The 19804-nt window shown below is 37.2% G+C and overlaps 1 protein-coding gene across 2 annotated transcripts; it reads left to right on the top strand.

Annotated features, from left to right (window-relative positions):
* The first annotated feature begins 1982 nt into the window (after positions 1-1982).
* Positions 1983-18256, top strand: LOC145790759 (uncharacterized). Of its 2 annotated transcripts, XM_082869406.1 has the most exons (10): positions 1983-2386; positions 2455-2582; positions 4795-4904; positions 12256-12324; positions 12525-12640; positions 12771-12825; positions 15481-15601; positions 16295-16342; positions 16637-16731; positions 17616-18256. In XM_082869406.1, exons 2-10 carry the CDS (start codon positions 2498-2500, stop codon positions 17715-17717), a joined length of 801 nt encoding a protein of 266 aa, XP_082725532.1. In that variant the 5' UTR covers positions 1983-2386; positions 2455-2497; the 3' UTR covers positions 17718-18256. The 2 variants fall into 2 exon arrangements, with proteins under 2 accessions (XP_082725532.1, XP_082725531.1); XM_082869405.1 differs by having other exon boundaries at positions 1985-2582.
* The last annotated feature ends 1548 nt before the right edge of the window (positions 18257-19804 follow it).

The following is a 19804-nucleotide window of genomic DNA, read 5'->3' as shown; positions in this document are numbered from 1 at the left end:
AATGAAGAATATAGATCAAGAATTGTAAAGAGTGTTATATGTGAAGTGCAGGGGAAAAGGCCTACCTCTTGTGTATGGGTCTCCTCCTTTTATAGGGGATGAATGATATTTATTTATGATATTTTACATCTATAGCGAGGATATTTTTCTGGCTCCCACATAGAGAGTTCTGGAAAAAAAAAAGTATTTTGGAGTTTTTAAGGGCCTAAGGTTAGTTTTTACTATACACTACAATTTTCCTTTATTTTATTTTATTTTTTAGATTTGAAATTTGGGGAATTTCAACTAAAGTAGATATTTATCCATAAAATTTCTTATTAATTACTAAACAAAAATCAATTGTCATGTGGCTGATATTTGAATAATTAATTTTTAAATGATTATTAATGCTCATTAAATTTTATTTAATTATTTTTTAGATAGAAAATTTTATTTAATTATTGATATTGAAAAATTAATAATATACACACAAAATACGTATAATAAGATCAAATTACTTTGTGCCTATGAAGCTAAACTACTTTTCCCCGCCAAGCCAACCCCATCATCATCACATAAACAACGATCCGTTAATAATTAATTGCGTTTTAAAACAAAAGGTAAATTACACTCACCTCTCGGTTCAAAAAAAAGAAAAAGAAGGGAGTTTACACTGACCTCTGTTGAAGTTTCTAACAATTATATTAGTCTCCTTTCTTTTTTTTTTATTGAAATTACACTGAGTCCCTTCAGGTTTATTTTTTATTTGCATATTCCTCCTTTTTTTTGTTAGTTGACCATTAGTTTGACTAATGATTTTGCTTTTTTTTTTTTTTTGGCTGAAAGTCATTGATTAATTATTAGATTAGCATGTAAGGGGATTTCAATTTGATTTGTATAACATTTGAAGTGATTTTCTATAAATTAAAAATGAAAGAAATCGACCAAATATTTTTTAAGTAAACAAATTAGTATGAATTGTTGAATTCAAATGAAAAATACACAAAAATTTGTATGTATGTAATGTAATAAATTATATATGTATATATATATATATATTATAATCAACCATATGAGTATTTAAAAATATTATTTAATACTGTCAAATAAAAATAAATATATGTGATATCCCAATTTGACTTTGTTAATTTAGACAGTGTGACTCATTAATTTAATTTAATTTTTTTTTAAAAACAACTGTATTATGTGATGTCAAATATTAATTAAAAATTACTAAATAAGTTTCTTTATATTTATGTGATTAATTTTTTAATTTGTTTTATTATATTTTTGTCATAACAATAGCTTATTCTAAAATACACATCAGTTTATGTGTATCATATACAAGTTATAACATTTGTGATATTGATTAGTACAAATGTCATAACTATTTTTTTCCCCAATCATAACTTAAAAAAAAATGAGCTAGGATCAAGCACCATAACTAAAATAATAATCTCACATTTAATGATTATATCAACAAAAATATCTTTAATGTTAAAATTATTCAAACTAATTTTTCTATTATATGGGGGAAGTAAGTGCAATTTCACAAAACAAAGGATAGGCAGTGTAATTGTCGTAAACTTCAAGAGGTGACTGTAATTTACCAAAGTAAAATAATAAATTTAGGATAAATTACAAACACACTCCCTGAAATTTACTTAAATTACAAATTACCCCTATAATTTTAGAAATTATATTATGTTTTCTAAGATTTTTAATTTTATAACAAATAAGTCATTTTATGAATAAGTCATTAAGTTAATTAATAATTTTTAATGTTAAAATTTTATTTCAATTAATAATTTTATAGGTATATAGTTAGAAATTTTACTTTTTCAATTAATTTTGTTAAATAAAAAATTCTGACAAAAAAATATTTATAATTTTTTAAATCACAAATAATATTTCGTATTTTCAACAAATTCAGAAAATATTTGTAATTTATTCATAAATTTGTACTTCGTTAATTAATAATTAACCCTTCCCATAATCACCCCAAATCCAATGCTCATCACATAAAAGAAATAGCCAGCTTTGCTTATAGAGAGAGAGAAAGAGGAGAAGAACTCTTGGTAGAGAGAGAGAGAGAGAGAGAGGCTTCTCATGGCGTTGTTGTTGTAGCAGATCTTGAAACCCTAGATATTTCCTGGAAAGGAAGCGCACATTCTCTTCAAGAACCGGTTCTGCTATATCTCAAGAACCAGTTAGAGATCGACGAGACCGTTCATTTGGTTCGAAGACGCATAACAATTTACTCGTTCGGTTGAATCTTTCGTAATTCAAATCAGATTTTGCTGGTTTGCAATCGGATTGGGCTCCGTTCTTCGCTATATCTTCGGTTGAGAGCTCGTTTGTGGTGGTTTTGTTTCGAGTTTGCCGAGTGCAGTTGGAGAAATCGAAGGTGTGTTGTCGTTTGCTCTGTTTGGTGTCAAATTGGAGTGCTTGTTTGTTTATTGAGATGATGGATAGGTCTGGTTCGTCAATGGCGGTTTAGTTGATTTTGAAGGCCGATATGGAGGATCGTGGTGGATCATTTGTAGCTGTTAGGAGGATTTCTCAAGGTCTCGACCGAGGCAGCACCTGCCATTCAACTTCTGGTATATTCTGTGAAATGCTTATTGTTATACCTAAAAAACGCTAATTTCGCCTCTCTCTCTCTCTCTCTCTCTCGAAGTTCGGATCTGTGTATTGGATTTAGGTCATATAAGATTCATGCCTAATTGCATTGAGATTTGTGGTAAGTGAGCTGCTTGCAGCTACTGATGGCTTCTTGATTTGATTTTATTTTTTAAAAATTAATTTCATGTAATATCTGTGTGTATACAAGTATGCAGATAGCTCAATACTTTCATGTCATGTGTTTGTAAATTTAAACAATAAGGTGCTGGGGTTGAATAGAATATGGAATTGATTTTGTTTGTTCCTTGAACAGATCCTGAGATATTTCACTTACTATTTCATAATCATCATTTTTTTTTGTTTTTTTTTTTGATGTGTTATGAAGCAAAATGGTGCATCTTGGGTTAAAACTGATGTTATTCAGACTTAAGAGTTTCTGTTTACGTGAGAAATACATGTTGGTTATGCATTTCATGAAACATGATGATTATGCCTTGAAGCTGGTCTTAATTTTCTTTGGATGTAGCCATGTTGAGTGGGAAGTAGTGTATAGAATTGAAGTAGTGTGACTGAAAGTTATTTCTAAAGCTTGGATGGAGATTTTTGTTCTTCATTTTTCCTTCCTTTGAGGGATTTTATTTCTAATTTAACTCAACCATTATATACTAATGTTTTTTGGTGCCATTTAGGATCCTGATGTGATGCGACTTAAATTTCATCATTCTAGCAGCAATCTCTATGCTGCAGTCATTCTGTTTTTGTTTTTTTCTCACTATAGGACAAAATGTGGGTTGTAATGTGACATGGAAGCTTAAATGGTTCACATGGTAAAATATGAAACATAGGCCTATGCTGGAACTAAAGATATCTCTAACTGAACATCAGATCATATTTTAAGCTTGAGTTTTGATTGTATATTTTCCCTTGACGACCACTTTATACCAATAAACTTTTGTTGAACTTATTTTCATCCATTAATTTTGACATGGTTAGGAGAAAATGTCAAAAGAATCATTTGCAGTGAAAAGTATGATGAGCTGAATACTAATAGTGTCTGTTGTGTGGACTTGATTATCTTTTCTGTTTTATTAGCTTGATTTGAGAGGTAGAGCACAATTTATTTTAGTTTTTTACTGTTTTATTTCTGTCTAATTTTTTATTTGTATTGTTTTACTTCAAAATAAATTTTCAAAGCTGTTATAGTTACTCATATGAGTTGAAGCATATGCTTCACAGGTCACCTTGTTAGGTTTGAGATTCCATCTCGTTGCCATAATGCTTTGCTAACCTAACAGTATATAAATTGCTTTTGAAATAATAAATTTAGCTGATATATGAATTACAAACTTTGCACTCTCAGTTATCATCTTATCTGATGGAAAATGCTTAATACCCACAAAGCATCACCTCTAAATTTATCCTCAATGACATTGAATCAACCAAGACTCAACTAACACACAACAATCCATGTCATTGGGGGTAAATTTAGGGGTGATATTGTAGGGTTCTCTAGCATTGCTCTTTATCTAATAGTGCTTATTTTAGTTTTGATTTATGTTTCACTTCTTTTCTTTTTCACCTTTTCTCCTCTTCTTATGACTCTATAATTTATGACAGTACTACAGTTAGCTCTGAAGTGTATTCTGATCAACTGTATGAACCTTACATATAGTCTTTAGATTTGTGTGGATAATTTTGCTTAAAAATGAGCATGAGGCATGTGTGCTCAGAAATTGACTTGGGGTCTAAGAAGCACGGACACTTCTAAGAAGGTAACGTGTCGTGTCTGACACCGACACAACACATCTTGACACGATATGACACGACACTCATTGGACATTTCTCAACACTTGGATACGCATGAAAAACATTACATGTTTGAATAAAAAACTTCGAATCCAATGATAAATCAAAACAATGTAAATTTATACCTATTCTCTTCCTTTAGACTTAAAATTTATTGTCTTTGACTTGAATATTTATATATACAACATATAATGAATTTATAAAATTATATATTTTGCATGTGTCTCCTATGTGTTGTGTCTTACATATTTTGAAAATTTGCTTTTTGGCATGTATGTGGCTTGTCACATGTCGGTGTCTATGCTTCTTAGCCTGAGGTCATAATATGTTGTTTGAAGAGTTAGAACTCCATTTTCATGTGGAAATGGCTTTGTTCTGTTACAGCTGAGGTTGTGGCAGGATCGGCAGCATGGCTTGGTAAAGGCCTATCTTGTGTTTGTGCTCAAAGGAGAGAGAGTGATGCCCGACCGTCATTTGATTTGACTCCTGCCCAGGTAACATTCTAGTGTTGATCTCTCTGTCTCTCTCTCTCTCTCCATGATATTAGGAACTGGCCTGATGCCTGTATTTTCTTTTTGATATTAGGTATTAGCAATTTGAATGAAGTCCAAGCAGAAACCATATTCTGTACTTGTTGATACTGCCTTTTTTACTATTATTTACCCCATTTGATCTATGATTTTTTTTAAAGAAAACGAAATCCAATGAAATGACATTCTGTTATCAGCTAGTAGATGCCCAAGGACATTGGTGTATCCAAATTGTCTTTGAGGGGTACATGATGTACCGAATTCGTGTTTCACATTGTACTGCTTTTTCAAGGACAGTATATAGCATATTTAGTTCTGTTCCTGTTTCAGTATATCATCCCAAATGATTTTTGAATGCCATCTCTGATTTCTTAAATAAATCACTGTGTAGTTATTCTTTTTTATATTTGTTTGTTTTGTGCCATTTTCTTCTACTTAAGTACATATTTAACAAATGGTTAAACTTTATAACACAAGACTGTTGAATATGATGATGGTGCATGCAATAAAATAACTTGTGTGAAGTCCCATCTTCCGAATCATTGTCTTTTGACTTTATTGCTCTCTCGTTTGTTTAGGGCTTTTATACCAATATTGGCAAAAAATGAATTGTCTAGCAAACCTGTGTTCATTGTCCTGGTGAGGAGTTGGCTAGCTCGAACAAACACCAATAATGTAATCATTTCGAGAAATTGATTATTTTCCCTCCTCTGTTGGCAACGACTTTTAAACTCAACATGATGCTAATGTCAGCAAGAGTGATGGTTTAATCCTCTTAAAAACTTGACAAGTCTCTAAATCATTGAAATGTAGTTATTTTCCCACTAGCAAGTCTAATCATTTGAGCACACGATTCAAAACGAATGAATAAGAGATAAGTGTCAATGTAATCCCCAAGCCATCCATGGACATAATGGATAGGAAACGTTGTACCACATTGTACCACATAAAAGATCGATCAAGCCAAGGGCATCTGCTGACCTAATTGGCCTCATCAACTAGCCAATGCAATGCTCTATGAAAGAAAAAGGAGTTTTTGATGATTTGAGCATTGAAGATAATGTAAGGGGAAAAACTTATTTGGCTACACTTTCGTGGTGTTTTCAAGGTAGCAAGTATGCTAGTACTATTTCCTATTCATCACGTTTATAGATTAACTCGACAATAATATCTTATTCGCTCGTTCTAAATGTGGTGCTCAGATGGTTAGACTTGCTAGCGAGAAAGTAATAAAATATTTCTGTGATTTAGAGGTTTGCCACCTTTTTAATAGGATTGAACCATAAATCTTGTCGACATTTGCATTGTGTCGATGGAAAATAGTCAGTCTCTTGATCTTCGTTCGAACTACTTGACTCTTCGACATAGCAATAAGCATGTTAACGAGGCTTGTAGTTTTTACAAGTTTGCTACACAATTTAGTTTTTTAAAAGATATTTCTGGTAAATGAAAAAGCAACTCTACTCTGGCATTTTAGAGGAGGTTTAATTTTGAAAATCTTGCACGAAGTTGAGTACCAACGCTGCCTTTGCCACAAAGGCCTTGCTGCGCATTTAAAGGCCTTGCCACAAAGCAATGTTTTGAATGATGGAAACATCCAAACAACTTTTTCAAAGTGAACATTAAGCTTTCTATAAAGCATCTGAAGCAAATTTCCTACCTGAAGCTCAAATGAATAAAATAAAGGAAATTTTTATCATCTTCCCCAAAAACAAAAGCAGTGACAAAGGGAGTTGGAGGAACTTTGATACAAGCAAATCAAAACGAGGAAGTTGCTGTCTACTTCAATCCCCAAAAGTGAGGCATCAAAAGATCAAAAGATCAGCAACTAAAGATAAAATTCTATTAGAAATTCATCTTTCAAACTCTCATCCATAATTATCAAAAATCCAATAGATGGGTGTTGAGGTAAGAAAAAAAAATGTTACAACTTGTGAAGAGGAGGGCAACTCTGGTGAAGATGTCTGCCATTGGAAGCAATCAAAGAAGAAAGCCACCATTTTTGACTCAGAAAATTGAAATTGAGACCTAACAAGAATCAATGCAGTCACGAAGTCGATGTCTAAAATTGAGATGTAAGAAAAATCAAAGCAGCGACAAGCCGATGCTTGAAATTGAGACCTAAGAAGAATCAAAGTAGTCATAAAGTCGTGGTTTGAAATTGAGACTTAAGAACTGAAGTGCCCTGCAAAGCAAAGGTCTGAGATCGAAACCTAAGAAGAACCGAAGCGTCTTCAAAGTTGAGGTCTGAAATCAAGTCCTAAAACAGCCCAAATCATTAACAAAGTTGAGGTCTTAAATCAGGACCCAAGGTGCTCCCAAGGATCTCTAAAGTCGAGGCCTAAAATTGAGACCTGAGAGGGAGATTTATGAACTGAATTGGGCCTTGGTAATGGCCGGGCAAATTGTGGGCCGAACACAATTGGGCCGTGGTAGCTTGGGCCTGTCCGGAAGGGTTTTGCTTGGTTAAGGCACAGGGCATGTGGGACCGAGCTACTTGGCTTGTTGGTGCGGAAGCCGGTCTACTGGGAGTTCGGCCGAGATGTCTGCCTGTCTCCATGGGTTCCATGGTTCATGCGTTAGCTCGGCAGGAAGACCGACGGCTAACCGGCTCGACCTACCTCGAGCTCAGCTTGCCGGAATGTAGCCGAGTTCGGTTGTACAGGAGCTCGGCGAATGGTTCATTAAGGTATGCCGCGCAACGCGGTCAGGAGAAATCGAGGAGGTTCCGCCGGTCTGTCGAGGTCCGCCGCGGTATCCTAATAGTTTGGTTAGGTGGTGATTGCTGGATTTGTGCTGACAGATGGGATAGCAGCACCACGTGTCGAGAGATTAATGGGAGTAGATTTGGGGCGCAGAAGGTATATAAGCGAGTCTGCGCCCCCCATGCCTGGACAGATGAACATTTGGTGAGATTTACACTAAACACTCAATCCCCTCTCTCTCTCTCTATCCCTGTGTGTGTCTAACTTGATCGTCAGAGGGGTATTCCGGTCACACACTGCCGGGTAGCTCAGCGCTGTTGTGCTCGCAGGTCGATCGGACAGGCAGGAGCTTGGAAGAAAGGAGTATGGGCTTGCCAGAATATTTGCCCCTCGTACAATTGGCGCAGCCTGTGGGAACTTGACAGACAAAACCTTGTCTTCCAGGCTCATCTGATCGCCGTCCATGGCGAACAACGACGAGATTCTGTTGTCTGCCATTGACGGAGTTACCTCGGAATCAAGGCAGACGGAGAGGACATCCCGCCATCTTTCCTATGGCGGACCTGGAGACTTCTCCAGGAGGACATTCAAAAGACGCGCGGGATAAGCACGAAAGAAGCTTTGGACATTCACGGAGTCCAGACGGTCACCGGCGGCGGAGAGAATCGCACGCCAGGCAATTGGAACACAAGCTAAGGGACCAAGACGCCGTCATCCGGAGAATGGCGGCGGAGATGGAGGATCTTAAGCGACATGTCAAAGGGAAGGGTGTAGCTAGAGTGGGAGACCATAGTGAGCGCACCCAACCCTGCTGTTCATGCAGTCAGAGCCAGCGGCGTACTCCGTCCATCTCAATCACCAGAAGTTACAAGGTTGGAGATTTCAACGTGCAAGACAGCACCTATCAACCCTCACGTCTGGCGACGACGTCGAGGTATTTTTATTCTGCTCGTTCAGAGGATTTGCGGGGAGTCTTGAAGGAACGGGCTCGCTGGTGGGAGGCTCAGAGGGTGCCGGCATTCTAGCGGCTATCCTATGGGGTTCACGCCAGTGAAGAGGTCGGAATGCCTCCACCTCGCCTAGCTGCGCCTCTCCTTCTAGACACAGACTTGGCAAGGCTGAGCGCAACCCTTTTCTCCGTAGAGATAGAAACAACACCGCTTCCCGCGGGCTTCCACCAGCCTAAGTTCACGCTCTACGACGGAAAAATCGATCCCTATATGCATGTAAGCCACTTCCGACAGGTCATGGCCGGACATAGGCGGAATGACGCTCTTATGTGCCTTATCTTCTTGTCAAGTTTGGGCGAGCTGGGCTTGAAATGGTTTGAGAGGCTGTCGGAGGGGAGCATAGAAAGGTAGCAGCAGTTGGCCGAAGCCTTTGTGACGCGCTTCAAAACCAACACCAAAACGCCAAAGGAAGTTGACCACGTTCTCAGTGTCAAGATAGAGCCGAGCGACACACTGAAGGCATACAACTCCAGATATTGGGAAACCTTCAACGAGATCTTGGATTGCCCGGTCAACCTGGCAGTCACCCAATACAAGCGCGGTCTCCCGGTCGGACATAGGCTGAGGGACTCGCTTACAATGAACCAACCGCCATCCATGGGGCAACTAATGCAGGGCATCAATGAGCACATCCGAGTAGAGGATGATGCAGCGGCGTCCACCGCGAAGACAACCCCGGTGGCAACAGATAAAAAGGCCTTACAAGATAACCGATCTGGCCGGTAGGGGGCACGCATACCACTTAGAAGATTTGGATGGCAAAGGTGTACCCCAGCCATTGAATGCGGCTAACCTCAAACTATTATATTCTTATTGTTCTTAAGTAATTTTTTGAGGAAGAACTTGTTTCTCATACACTTCTGAATGTGATACTCTTTTTGTCAATGTAATAAAAGTGAATTACTTTTGCTGAAGAACTTTTCTGATTCAGCCGAGATGATTTATTCCGGCCAAATGAGTTGATGATTTGCTCAACTCTGAAGTTTCAGCCGAGATGATTTACTCTGGCCAAATGAGTTGATGATTTACTCAACTTTGAAGTTTTAGCCGAGATGATTTATTCCGGTCAAATGAGGTGATGATTTGCTCAATTTTGAAGTTTCAGCCGAGATGATTTACTCCGGCCAAATGAGTTGATGATTTGCTCAACTCAAGGCTCTAGCCGAGATGCTTTATCTCGGCGGGAAGCTCAGAGGATGGCGGTGCGAACAACCGTGGAAGAGATCTAGGGAGTTTGGTTTTGGAAGACGTCAGTCAGAAGGCCGAGGAAAAGGGGCAATTGACAATCATTTTGGTGGAAAGACTAGAGTTCCTTGCCGAGCTGATCTTGCTCGCCAAGAAGGAAGTCGCGGAGCGGACCTTGCTCGCCTTCTTTGGAGTACCTTGCCGAGCTAATCTTGCTCGCCAAGAAGGAAGTCGTGGAGCGGACCTTGCTCGCCTTCCTTGGAGTTCTTTGCCGAGCTGATGTTGCTCGCCAAGAAGGAAGTCGCGGAACGGACCTTGCTCTCCTTCCTTGGAGTTCCTTGTCGAGCTGATGCTGCTCGCCAAGAAGGAAGTCGCGGAGCGGACCTTGCTCGCCTTCCTTGGAGTTTCTTGCCGAGCTGATGTTGCTCGCCAAGAAGGAAGTCGCGAAGCGGACCTTGCTCGCCTTCCTTGGAGTTCCTTGCCGAGCTGATGTTGCTCGCCAAGAAGGAAGTCGCGGAGCGGACCTTGCTCGCCTTCCTTGGAGTTCCTTGCCGAGCTGATGTTGCTCGCCAAGAAAGAAGTTGCGGAGCGGACCTTGCTCGCCGACCTTGGAGTTCCTTGCTGAGCTGATGTTGCTCTCCAAGAAGGAAGTCGCAGAGCGAACCTTGCTCGCCTTCTTTGTAGTTCCTTGCTGAGCTGACCTTGCTCGCCAAGAAGGAAGTCGCGGCGCGGACCTTGTTCGCCTTCTTTGGAGTTCCTCGCCGAGCTGATTTTGCCCGCCAGGAACGCAAGTTGAGGCTTCAGCCAAGCAAGCCAAGAAACCAAGCAAGAGGAATAGCGTGGTTGATGTCTTGCAAACTAAGGACCAAGGAAGAGTCTACCCTGGTCAGATCATGTAATCCCAGTCACGCTTGCGCGGACGGAATTAAGGGGCAATTGAGAGGGAGATTTATGAGCTGAATTGGGCCGTGGTAATGGCCGGGCAAATTGTGGGCCGAACACAATTGGGCCGTGGTAGCTTGGGCCTGTCCGGAAGGGTTTTGCTTGGTTAAGGCACAGGGCATGTGGGACCGAGCTACTTGGCTTGTTGGTGCGGAAGCCGGTCTACTGGGAGTTTGGCTGAGATGTCTGCCTGTCTCCATGGGTTCCACGGTTCATGCATTAGCTCGGCTGGAAGATCGACGGCTAACCGGCTCGACCTACCTTGAGCTCGGCTTGTCGGAATGCAGCCGAGTTCGGTTGTACAGGGGCTCGGCGAATGGTTCATTAAGGTATGCCGCAAAGCGCGGTCAAGAGAAACCGAGGAGGTTCCGCCAGTCTGCCGAGCTCTGCCGCGGTATCCTAACAGTTTGGTTAGGTGGTGATTGCTGGATTTGTGCTGACGGATGGGATAGCAGCACCACGTGTCGAGAGACTAATGGGAGTAGATTTGGGGCGCAGAAGGTATATTAGCGAGTCTGTGCCTCCCATGCCTGGACAGATGAACAATTAGTGAGATTTACACTAAACACTCAATCTTCTCTCTCTCTCTATCCCTGTGTGTGTCTAACTTGATCGTCGGAGGGGTATTCCGGTCACACACCGCCGGGTAGCTCATCGCCGTTATGCTCGCAGTTCGATCGGACAGGCAGGAGCTTGGAAGAAAGGAGTACGGGCTTGCCGGAATATTTGCTCCCCGTAATTTGTGATGTCATGACCTAGTATATCCCATCTGTACACAGAAGGATGACATATTACTCCTAATACAAGCTTAAGAAAGTCGAGAATAGCTGGAAGGCATGCACTGGTCACTGACTGACCCGCAACTAGACAGCATGGTTGAAAACCAATTAATAACAGCTGATGCCAAAGTGCTAACGAACTCTTGAAGTTAAGGCCAAAGGGATTATCAACAATGAGCAAATAAAAAAGTCATTACATATTAATCCAAATTGTATGACAGATGTAGGCATTAACCAGATCTCCAAGATGAGTAGTAAGTTTGACATATTGGAATTAAATTGCAGCTGCAATTTTGTCAACCCTCTTCCCCTCTTTCCCCTAAAGATTCCTATTTACAAGTTGCCTACATCAATAAAATGATAAAGAGAAGAATGTATTGGGGATATAAAGTACAACATGAAGCAGATGTGGGTAGGACAAATTCAGCTGTTGAATTACAACCAATAAGAATCGCTAACAATATGTACATATGTACATGATTACCTGTATGGAAAAAAAAAATCATATTGGAACAACTAAAGCAAGTAAAAACTTTGCACCTGACATGTGTTTTTTAGCAGTCATGACCCACTCATGCTTTTCTCTATTTTTTGTCTTATATTATTTCCCATTCCTTTTTTAGGTCCAATTTAATGATTAAGAAGTAATGCCATGAAGTCCCTTGATATTTTCCTTTTACTTTGGTGCCTTCAGGAGGAATGCTTACGAAGGCTACAGAACCGTATAGATGTTGCCTATGATAGTTCAGTCCCCGAACACCAGGTGCTCTTCTTGCTCAAGATTTTGTCAACTTCCCACAAATGATAAAATTTATGAGATGAAATGTATGTTTTTAAGATCTTTCAATTGCTATGGGTGGCTAACTTGTTTAATTGATGCCAATGAATTCTTTAATTATAAAAACTTGAAAAAGTGAGAATATGTGTTCTCATTCATTCTTTACTACTGCTGTGCTATTGTAGGAAGCTTTGAGGAGTTTGTGGAATACTGCCTTTCCTGAAGAAGAACTTCGTGGTTTAATATCTGAACAGTGGAAGGAAATGGGCTGGCAAGGAAAAGATCCATCTACAGACTTTAGGTACAGCAGTATTTTTTTTCCCTCCTATCTTTAAGCTTGTGGCCTGATTGTTTTTGTTCTATTTATTTTTTGCCTCTCTCTCCCTCCCTCCCTCTTTTCAGTGTTTTTGACATATGGGTTTCTCTTGTAGGGGTGGTGGTTTTATCTCGTTGGAGAACTTATTGTACTTTGCTAGGAATTTTCCAGTATGTCCAAATTCTTCATCCTCCTCTCTCTTTCTCTCTTTCATACTTTGTATGTTTCATCAATAAAATTTTCTTTTGCCGATCAAAAAAAAAAAGAAGCTCAATAAGGCACTTATATTGGCTTAAAATTTAGAAGTAATTTGTTTGTATTGTTTTTCTCCCCGGTGTATATATATTAGAAGTTCAACAAAGAGTCTTGTTTAAAAAAATAGTTCAACAAAGGGAGAATTACTCTATCTCGTGTCAAATATGATGGGTTGCTACACTGTGTTGGTCTTCCTTAAAGGAGGATGCTAGGAGGGGGGATAAATACATGCCTACCCATTGGCATTATTTTCACAAAGTGGCTTCCCTTGGACTAGAGACCCACCTTCTCATGTGCTATAAGATGAGTGCAATATTTTTCTCCTTTTTCTTTCTGGCCTGGTAACAAGACCAAAGGTGATGATTAAGATTTTGTTTTTGATTTTGGAATAATGGAGGCTACCACTCTTCTATGCAAAGTGAACCCATAATTATTGGTGCATTGGAAAAGTCACATGATTGGTCGCATGACAGCTTGTAGTCATGTGCGAGTCATGTTACTTTTTTGTAATGTGGTAGTGGTAGTTGGTTTATGTAGTAGGGGCATGGCAACTTCCTCATTTTGTGCAACATCTGTATTAGAGGTTATGAGAGGTGTTGATTGTTGCGGAGATGATGTCATTTGTTGCCAATTCCGTCCACTGTTTTATGAACTTGCTATTTTATCCTCAAGTTTGTAAATTAGAGGCTTTGAAAATGCAATGAAATAGAGATCCTTCCTTTACATAATAGTTATGGAGTTCAAAGTTAGCACAGTGCATGGGAGCTACTAGCATGTATTAGTATTAAGGGCTGGAAAACCATTATGAGGTATGCCTCACTTAGAATATAAATGTGCTAGAAACTGTCTTGATTTGATGAGTTTTAGTTTATTCTGTTCAAACTATCTTCTTGATTTTGGATGTCTAGAATCCGCCAATCAAGATAATTTGTGGTGTATTTGATCTAGTGAGTGGGACACATTAAATATTAAGTCCCATCATTCAACATGATTTTTGGATCATCTAAATTGGTGCAGCTTGATACAAGGAAATAAAACATGTGATTTCTGGTCCAAATCTTTAGAAGTGTCTGGATTAGGAAAATTAATTGTCTTCCTTAATCTATTATATGAAATACCCTTTAAAAGCTTGCCATGTCACTGTTAGAAGATTATCAGGACTTACGCTTAGATGCAATTTGTTAATTAGGTTTACAAAAATCGAGTTCATTGAATGATTTTACCATTTCATAGTATAAATCGTTATTGAATGGTTCAGATCCTACTATAATGATAATCTTTGATATATGGAGACTATCAAAAGATGATTTTTATCCCCACCTGTAAAAAATTACTGATGGGAATTTGCTAAACTAAGCTTATAAGCAGGAACAAAATTTGGGGTTATTAATCTTATTTTAAGGCTATAAATAATTTCAGAAGTTGCTTCAAAAAAATAAAAATAAAAATAATAATAATCTCAAGAGTTTCAGAAATTTAAAAGCTTGAGGATGGTTTATCAGCTTTGATTCACTATGTTAGTCTTTTCCATCTGGATAGTGTAGGATTGATTAGATGAAATTGTATCTGTTAAATCTCTTCAATTGATTAGATGAAATTGTATCTGTTAAATCTAGCAATTATCGAAATTTGCACGAGAGTATATTAACTTACATTAAGCAAAAAATGAACTTAACTAGGTCCCAGGTGGGCCTCACTTGAAATTTTTATTTTCCCTTATCCTTTGTATGCTTTGCACCATGAACACAAGATTAATCTTGGCCTGTCAATGAGCCTGAACAACTGTGCCCTCTGTGAAGTTGATAACAACCTGAACTTTAGCCTAAACTATTACTCACTTCATAATGCTACACAAGCTTGAGGCTTGCTGTTTAAGATAACTTCCATTTGGATAACTTAGGAGCCCTGGTTCTCCCTGAAAGACACTTAATATCGCAGCACATGCCCTTTTTTTCTTCTTTGATGTCCTCATTACATGTTGCATATTTTCTATATCATATGCTTAAGAGATTTAACTGGAAAGGAAGTTGGAGATTTGTATTCTGAACAATGAAAAAACTATTGAGACCAGAATGAATCAGTGCAAATATGTTTAATTGAATAAAGTAATATTTCAATAATGCAGTGATGTGTGTGTGTGTGTGTGTGTGTGTGTTGTTCAAAGATGCTGTTTTCATTGTTATGAAATTGACTAATTAACTTATTGGTTAAAACATTTGCATGTGTAACATTGTTACTGTAGAATCCATTTTACTATAAACTTAACTATGATAAAATATATAAGACATTATTTGAAGGGATTTTGGTTTATTAATAGGATTGTGGAGACATTTTGATAATTAGAGGGGTGCTAACTTTGTGCCTCATTCGCAAATATGCATTTCCTTTTTTGTCGAGTGACTGAAGGTGTCCCATGAAGCATCTTGCCTTTCATTGGCTGTTGCTTCCTTTGTGTATTCACTTTGATGCTGAACTAACAGGTGTATACTAGTATGCTCCATGAGCAAGCACTGAAAACTGAGTATGAATATTTATTTATGTTTTGTTTTGTTTTGTTTTTTTTTTGGCAGAAATCCTTCCAGGATCTTCTCCGAAAGCAGGAAGGTGATAGGGCCATGTGGGAATACCCATTTGCTGTTGCTGGTGTGAACATCACATTCATGCTTATTCAGATTCTTGACCTTGAAGCAGGTTTTCTGTTCATATATATATATTCTTGCCTTTTGAATGATTTTCTAATTTATCAGTTTTTAACTGGATTGTAACAGAAGATTTACTAATATTTTGACTATCTGAATGGAACTTGTTTGTATTCTTTGTTAGTTAGTCCTATTCTCCGATTCTTTATGAAACCTCTGTGAATTCATAGTTTACTCTTGCTTCATTATTGCACTTTGGCATTAGATATTAGAACACCAGGGTGATAAAATCATTTTGTTAAGCTATGTTGGAATGTGTTTGTTCTACATTTTTTATGAACATATATATTTTGTTTGTTGGCACTTTGAAATAATCATCTTTGGATTTCAAGGAGTGGGGTTTATTTATTTTGTTTTATATTATCTAGTCGTAGTGATGATGACCCTTTCCTGTGTTAAGCTGTTACTTTCTACTTTCCAAGACTTACCCCCACTGCTCCTTAAACTGTCCAAAAGTGAAAACGAAGGGAAAATATGATTTCATTTTCCCGGCATGTCCAAATTATGCTTCCTGGTCTGCCTGCCTAAAACTTCTTTTTGCACTAAAGCATAAGACAAAAGGATTAAAATGCAAACAGTGGTTTTTATTTTTGTATGCCAACTAATGTATTTTGAATTGGAATATGATTTTAGAAATTGTTGGATTTACATTTGATGCAATTCGTCTGCTAATTCAACTTTGCAGTAAAGCCACAAAGTATGGTGGGAGCAACGTTCTTGAAGTTTCTTGCAGGTAGGCCTTTGTCTTTGACTCTCTTGAGACCCCAATCATATTTTCACTAATTAATGTTCATTAATTTGTTATTGGGAAAAAAAAAAGAAAGGGAAAGAACCGCGGTTGTATCAAAATGGCAAGGTGATAATGAATTTGTGGCCTCATGAAAATTCATGATTGAGAATGCTTGATGGACTTTTTTATAGGAGCAAACTATTTGCTTTCATTTAGTTTTGATTCTTGATTGACTGTTTTCAAATGTATTTAGTTCTAATTAAAAATATTGTTGTTCTTCCCTTTTTTATCTTGCAGAAAATGAATCAGCATTTGACCTTCTCTACTGCATCACATTCAAGCTGATGGATCATCAATGGCTTTCCATGCATGCATCATACATGGACTTCAATGTATGTGTTCTTCAATTAGAAAGATAGTAGTAGTATGAATGAGAAAAAAACTACGAGTACATGACTTCTTTCTTGAATTTGAGCATTTGTGTTGTGTTTTAGAATGCATATTTTATAATAACAAATTTAGGAAGCGACTTTAACAGTCAATCACCAAGAATTGCTCCTAATGTTGTTGATAAGTAATGTAATTGTATTAGATCACCAAAAACCCTGGGCACCCAGTAGATTTATGGTTTACCCCTAATATTCTTTGCATGGGAGGTAGTGTTTTCTATTATGTTTGTACGAAGCTTTGACCTGTGCTTTAGATAAATGCCAAAGCATTTTTGTGTTCGATGTTTGAACTGCTTTTGCCCCCCTACCCAAGAATTTATATTGAGATCAGTGCCATTATGCATAGGTTATGGAATGGCTGGCAGAGTCATTACGAGCAAGACTTCTTGATCGCAATCAAAATCATAGTGCATTTGGTAGTTTCTTGTGAAATATGCATTTTTCTGATAGAGTAACTGCATAAAATCTGTGTTACTGGATCGACTAGCACTTTTGCATTTACAAATTTAAAAAAATCAACTTTATTTCCTGGTGCTTTAGTTGAAAGCATGTTTATCAAAATTTGATGATTTTGTTTGTAACAAATATTCAAAATGAATTTTCGTAATGGTTGGTTTTCAAATGCCCCAAAAGTACACTTGTAGCATTATGCCAAATTTGTGTTTTCGTAATCTTTCCTTACATTTTTATGTAGTTATTTTTTGGGGTCTGAACTCGTGTCTTTTGTCTGTCACTCAAATGATTCTGTCTTCTCCCCCTGATTCTTTTTATTTTTATTTTTAATTTGTTCTTTCTATATCATATTTGTTATCATATTTTCGTTGCAGTCGGTGATGAAAGCTACTCGTCGTCAGCTGGAAAGGGAGCTTCTGCAAGAAGACATAACACGGCCTGAAGACTTGCCCTCATACAGCCTTCTAACACGATAGCATTGTAGTTTGTGAGATTTAGAGTGAAGAATGGGCTCTTGTGAACAAGGTCCCTGCAATCATTTGATGCCATCAAATTCTCTTGTTTTCTTGGTCTCTCTCTCCCTAATGGTTTTTGTTGTGCTTTCTAAAATAACCTTGAACCCGTGTGTGTCATCTTCTGATATGATTTCTCAAAAGGAAAAATGGGACTTTAGTTTGTGCAATTCAGGTTTACAGATATGAAAGAAAAAAAGTGTCCTCTAACAGGCGCTGGGGAAATGCTTTTTCTCCGATCATCCAAATTGTGAACTCGAATGGGGTTCTTCATGGAAATTTCTTTAAATGATGTTTGGCAGAGTAGTTAATATAAGTAACCCTTTGTTGCCAGTCGATGAAAATTGAGTTGTGCCTCACCACCTTGTGAGAGGCAGTGATAAATGTGGTGTCCATAGCATTGCTTTGTTTTTAGCAACAGCTTAGGCCTTTTTTTTTTTTTTTTTTCCCCTTCTTCTGAATACTAGAAAGATTTAAAAGGTAAAAAAGTGAAATTTTACTTATTTGTTTATTTATATATATTTTTAGGTATGTCTAGTCTTAAAAGTGAAGTATTTTTTATTTTTATTTTTTAATTAAAAGGTTAACCAAAGACGATTTTTTTTTTTTTTTTTTTTTGTGTAAATTCAGTTGTGCATCATCTTTTAAATGCAATGCAAGTCTTTAAAGGTCTTCTTCTGTTTTAAAGTGGTACTATTGTTATCCAACTGTTTGAAATTTCAGTGGAAGTTCAAATTTAATGGATCAAAATGAAATTTGGGTGAAAATTAAAATTTGAAAAGTGTAATTTGTCGGACAAATATGTTTTCTCTAATGTTCTTAAATTGCGTTCGCGTGGTCTACTTGAGCACAATCTTGAAACACAAGTTAAAATTTGAAAACATAATTGTTGTAATTAAAACAAAAAAAGATTGAAGTGAAATTTGAGTAAAAGTAAGTATAAAGGTGTAATTTACCCATTAAATATTTTGGGGTTGTTGAGATTATCTAATTAAGTATATTTTTTTGATTTTTTATAAAAAGATGTGTAAAAAAATAGAAATATGATATGATTTAAATGAATGTCAAACAAAAACTCTTTGGTTCTGGTTTTACTTTTTTGAAAATAATTCTTAGAGATTTTATCTTGAAAACACAAAAAGAAAACTATAGGCGTACTTAAAATAAATAAATAAATGAAAAACTATAACATAACTGAACAAACGCATGAAATAATCAACTTTTAAGGTAATAACCTTTCGCAATCTCAATTTTAAGTCCAGTGAATTAAAGAGGAAATCCAACTAAAGTGGTATACTAACTTTATTAACAAATTTAACTTTGCTAACAAACTAATAAATCTAACTAATAAATTTAATTATCTAAAATGTTGACAAAAAAAATTAAAGAGGAAACCCAACCAACAATGAACCCATAACCCAAACGAGAACTAAACATTTAAGCTCCCTTTGATTTGGTTTTCATAATCAATTTTTGTTAGAAAATTGTTTTCGATTATCATTTTTTGAAAACTTTGTGCTAATATTTAAGTGGGATCCAGACATCCGTTTGGATGGGTCGAAGCGGTAACATAATCCTCGCGGTGTGGAGAACAATAATATGTATTTAGTTAGAGGAAACCAATTTTCGTGTGTATGAAAATTGATGCTGAAGTGTGTCTCATGAAACATGTTATATGTTTGAATAATGTGCAATTTTCTTGTCCCACATAGAAAACATAGAAGAAGGTTGAAGTGTTTAGAAGTCTCTAGTTGGACTTTTGAGTATGAGCCTTTAAGGGAACCACAAGTTTTGTAAGGAGGAAAGTGTATTGACCAAGTTGGGTTGGATCCAAAAACAACATGCGCATGCACCCTGACATCGAAATTGATGCGAGTGCGTGGTGTGAGGTTGGGTTGGGTCAACTTGTTGCCTATTTTGGTTTTTGAATTTCATATTCAAAAGTTGCGTCAAAATTTTTTGAAATTCAAATTTCAATTCCAAATGGTGTCTTCTCCGATCGGGTGATTGATTCCCTTCGGTCATGTCCCTTCTTCATGCCTTTCTTGTTC

Source organism: Camellia sinensis, chromosome 5, assembly GCF_055761805.1.
Source record: "Camellia sinensis isolate YWXY chromosome 5, ASM5576180v1, whole genome shotgun sequence".
NCBI classification, from domain to species: Eukaryota; Viridiplantae; Streptophyta; class Magnoliopsida; order Ericales; family Theaceae; genus Camellia; species Camellia sinensis.
This window is presented reverse-complemented; position numbering and strand designations above follow the sequence as displayed.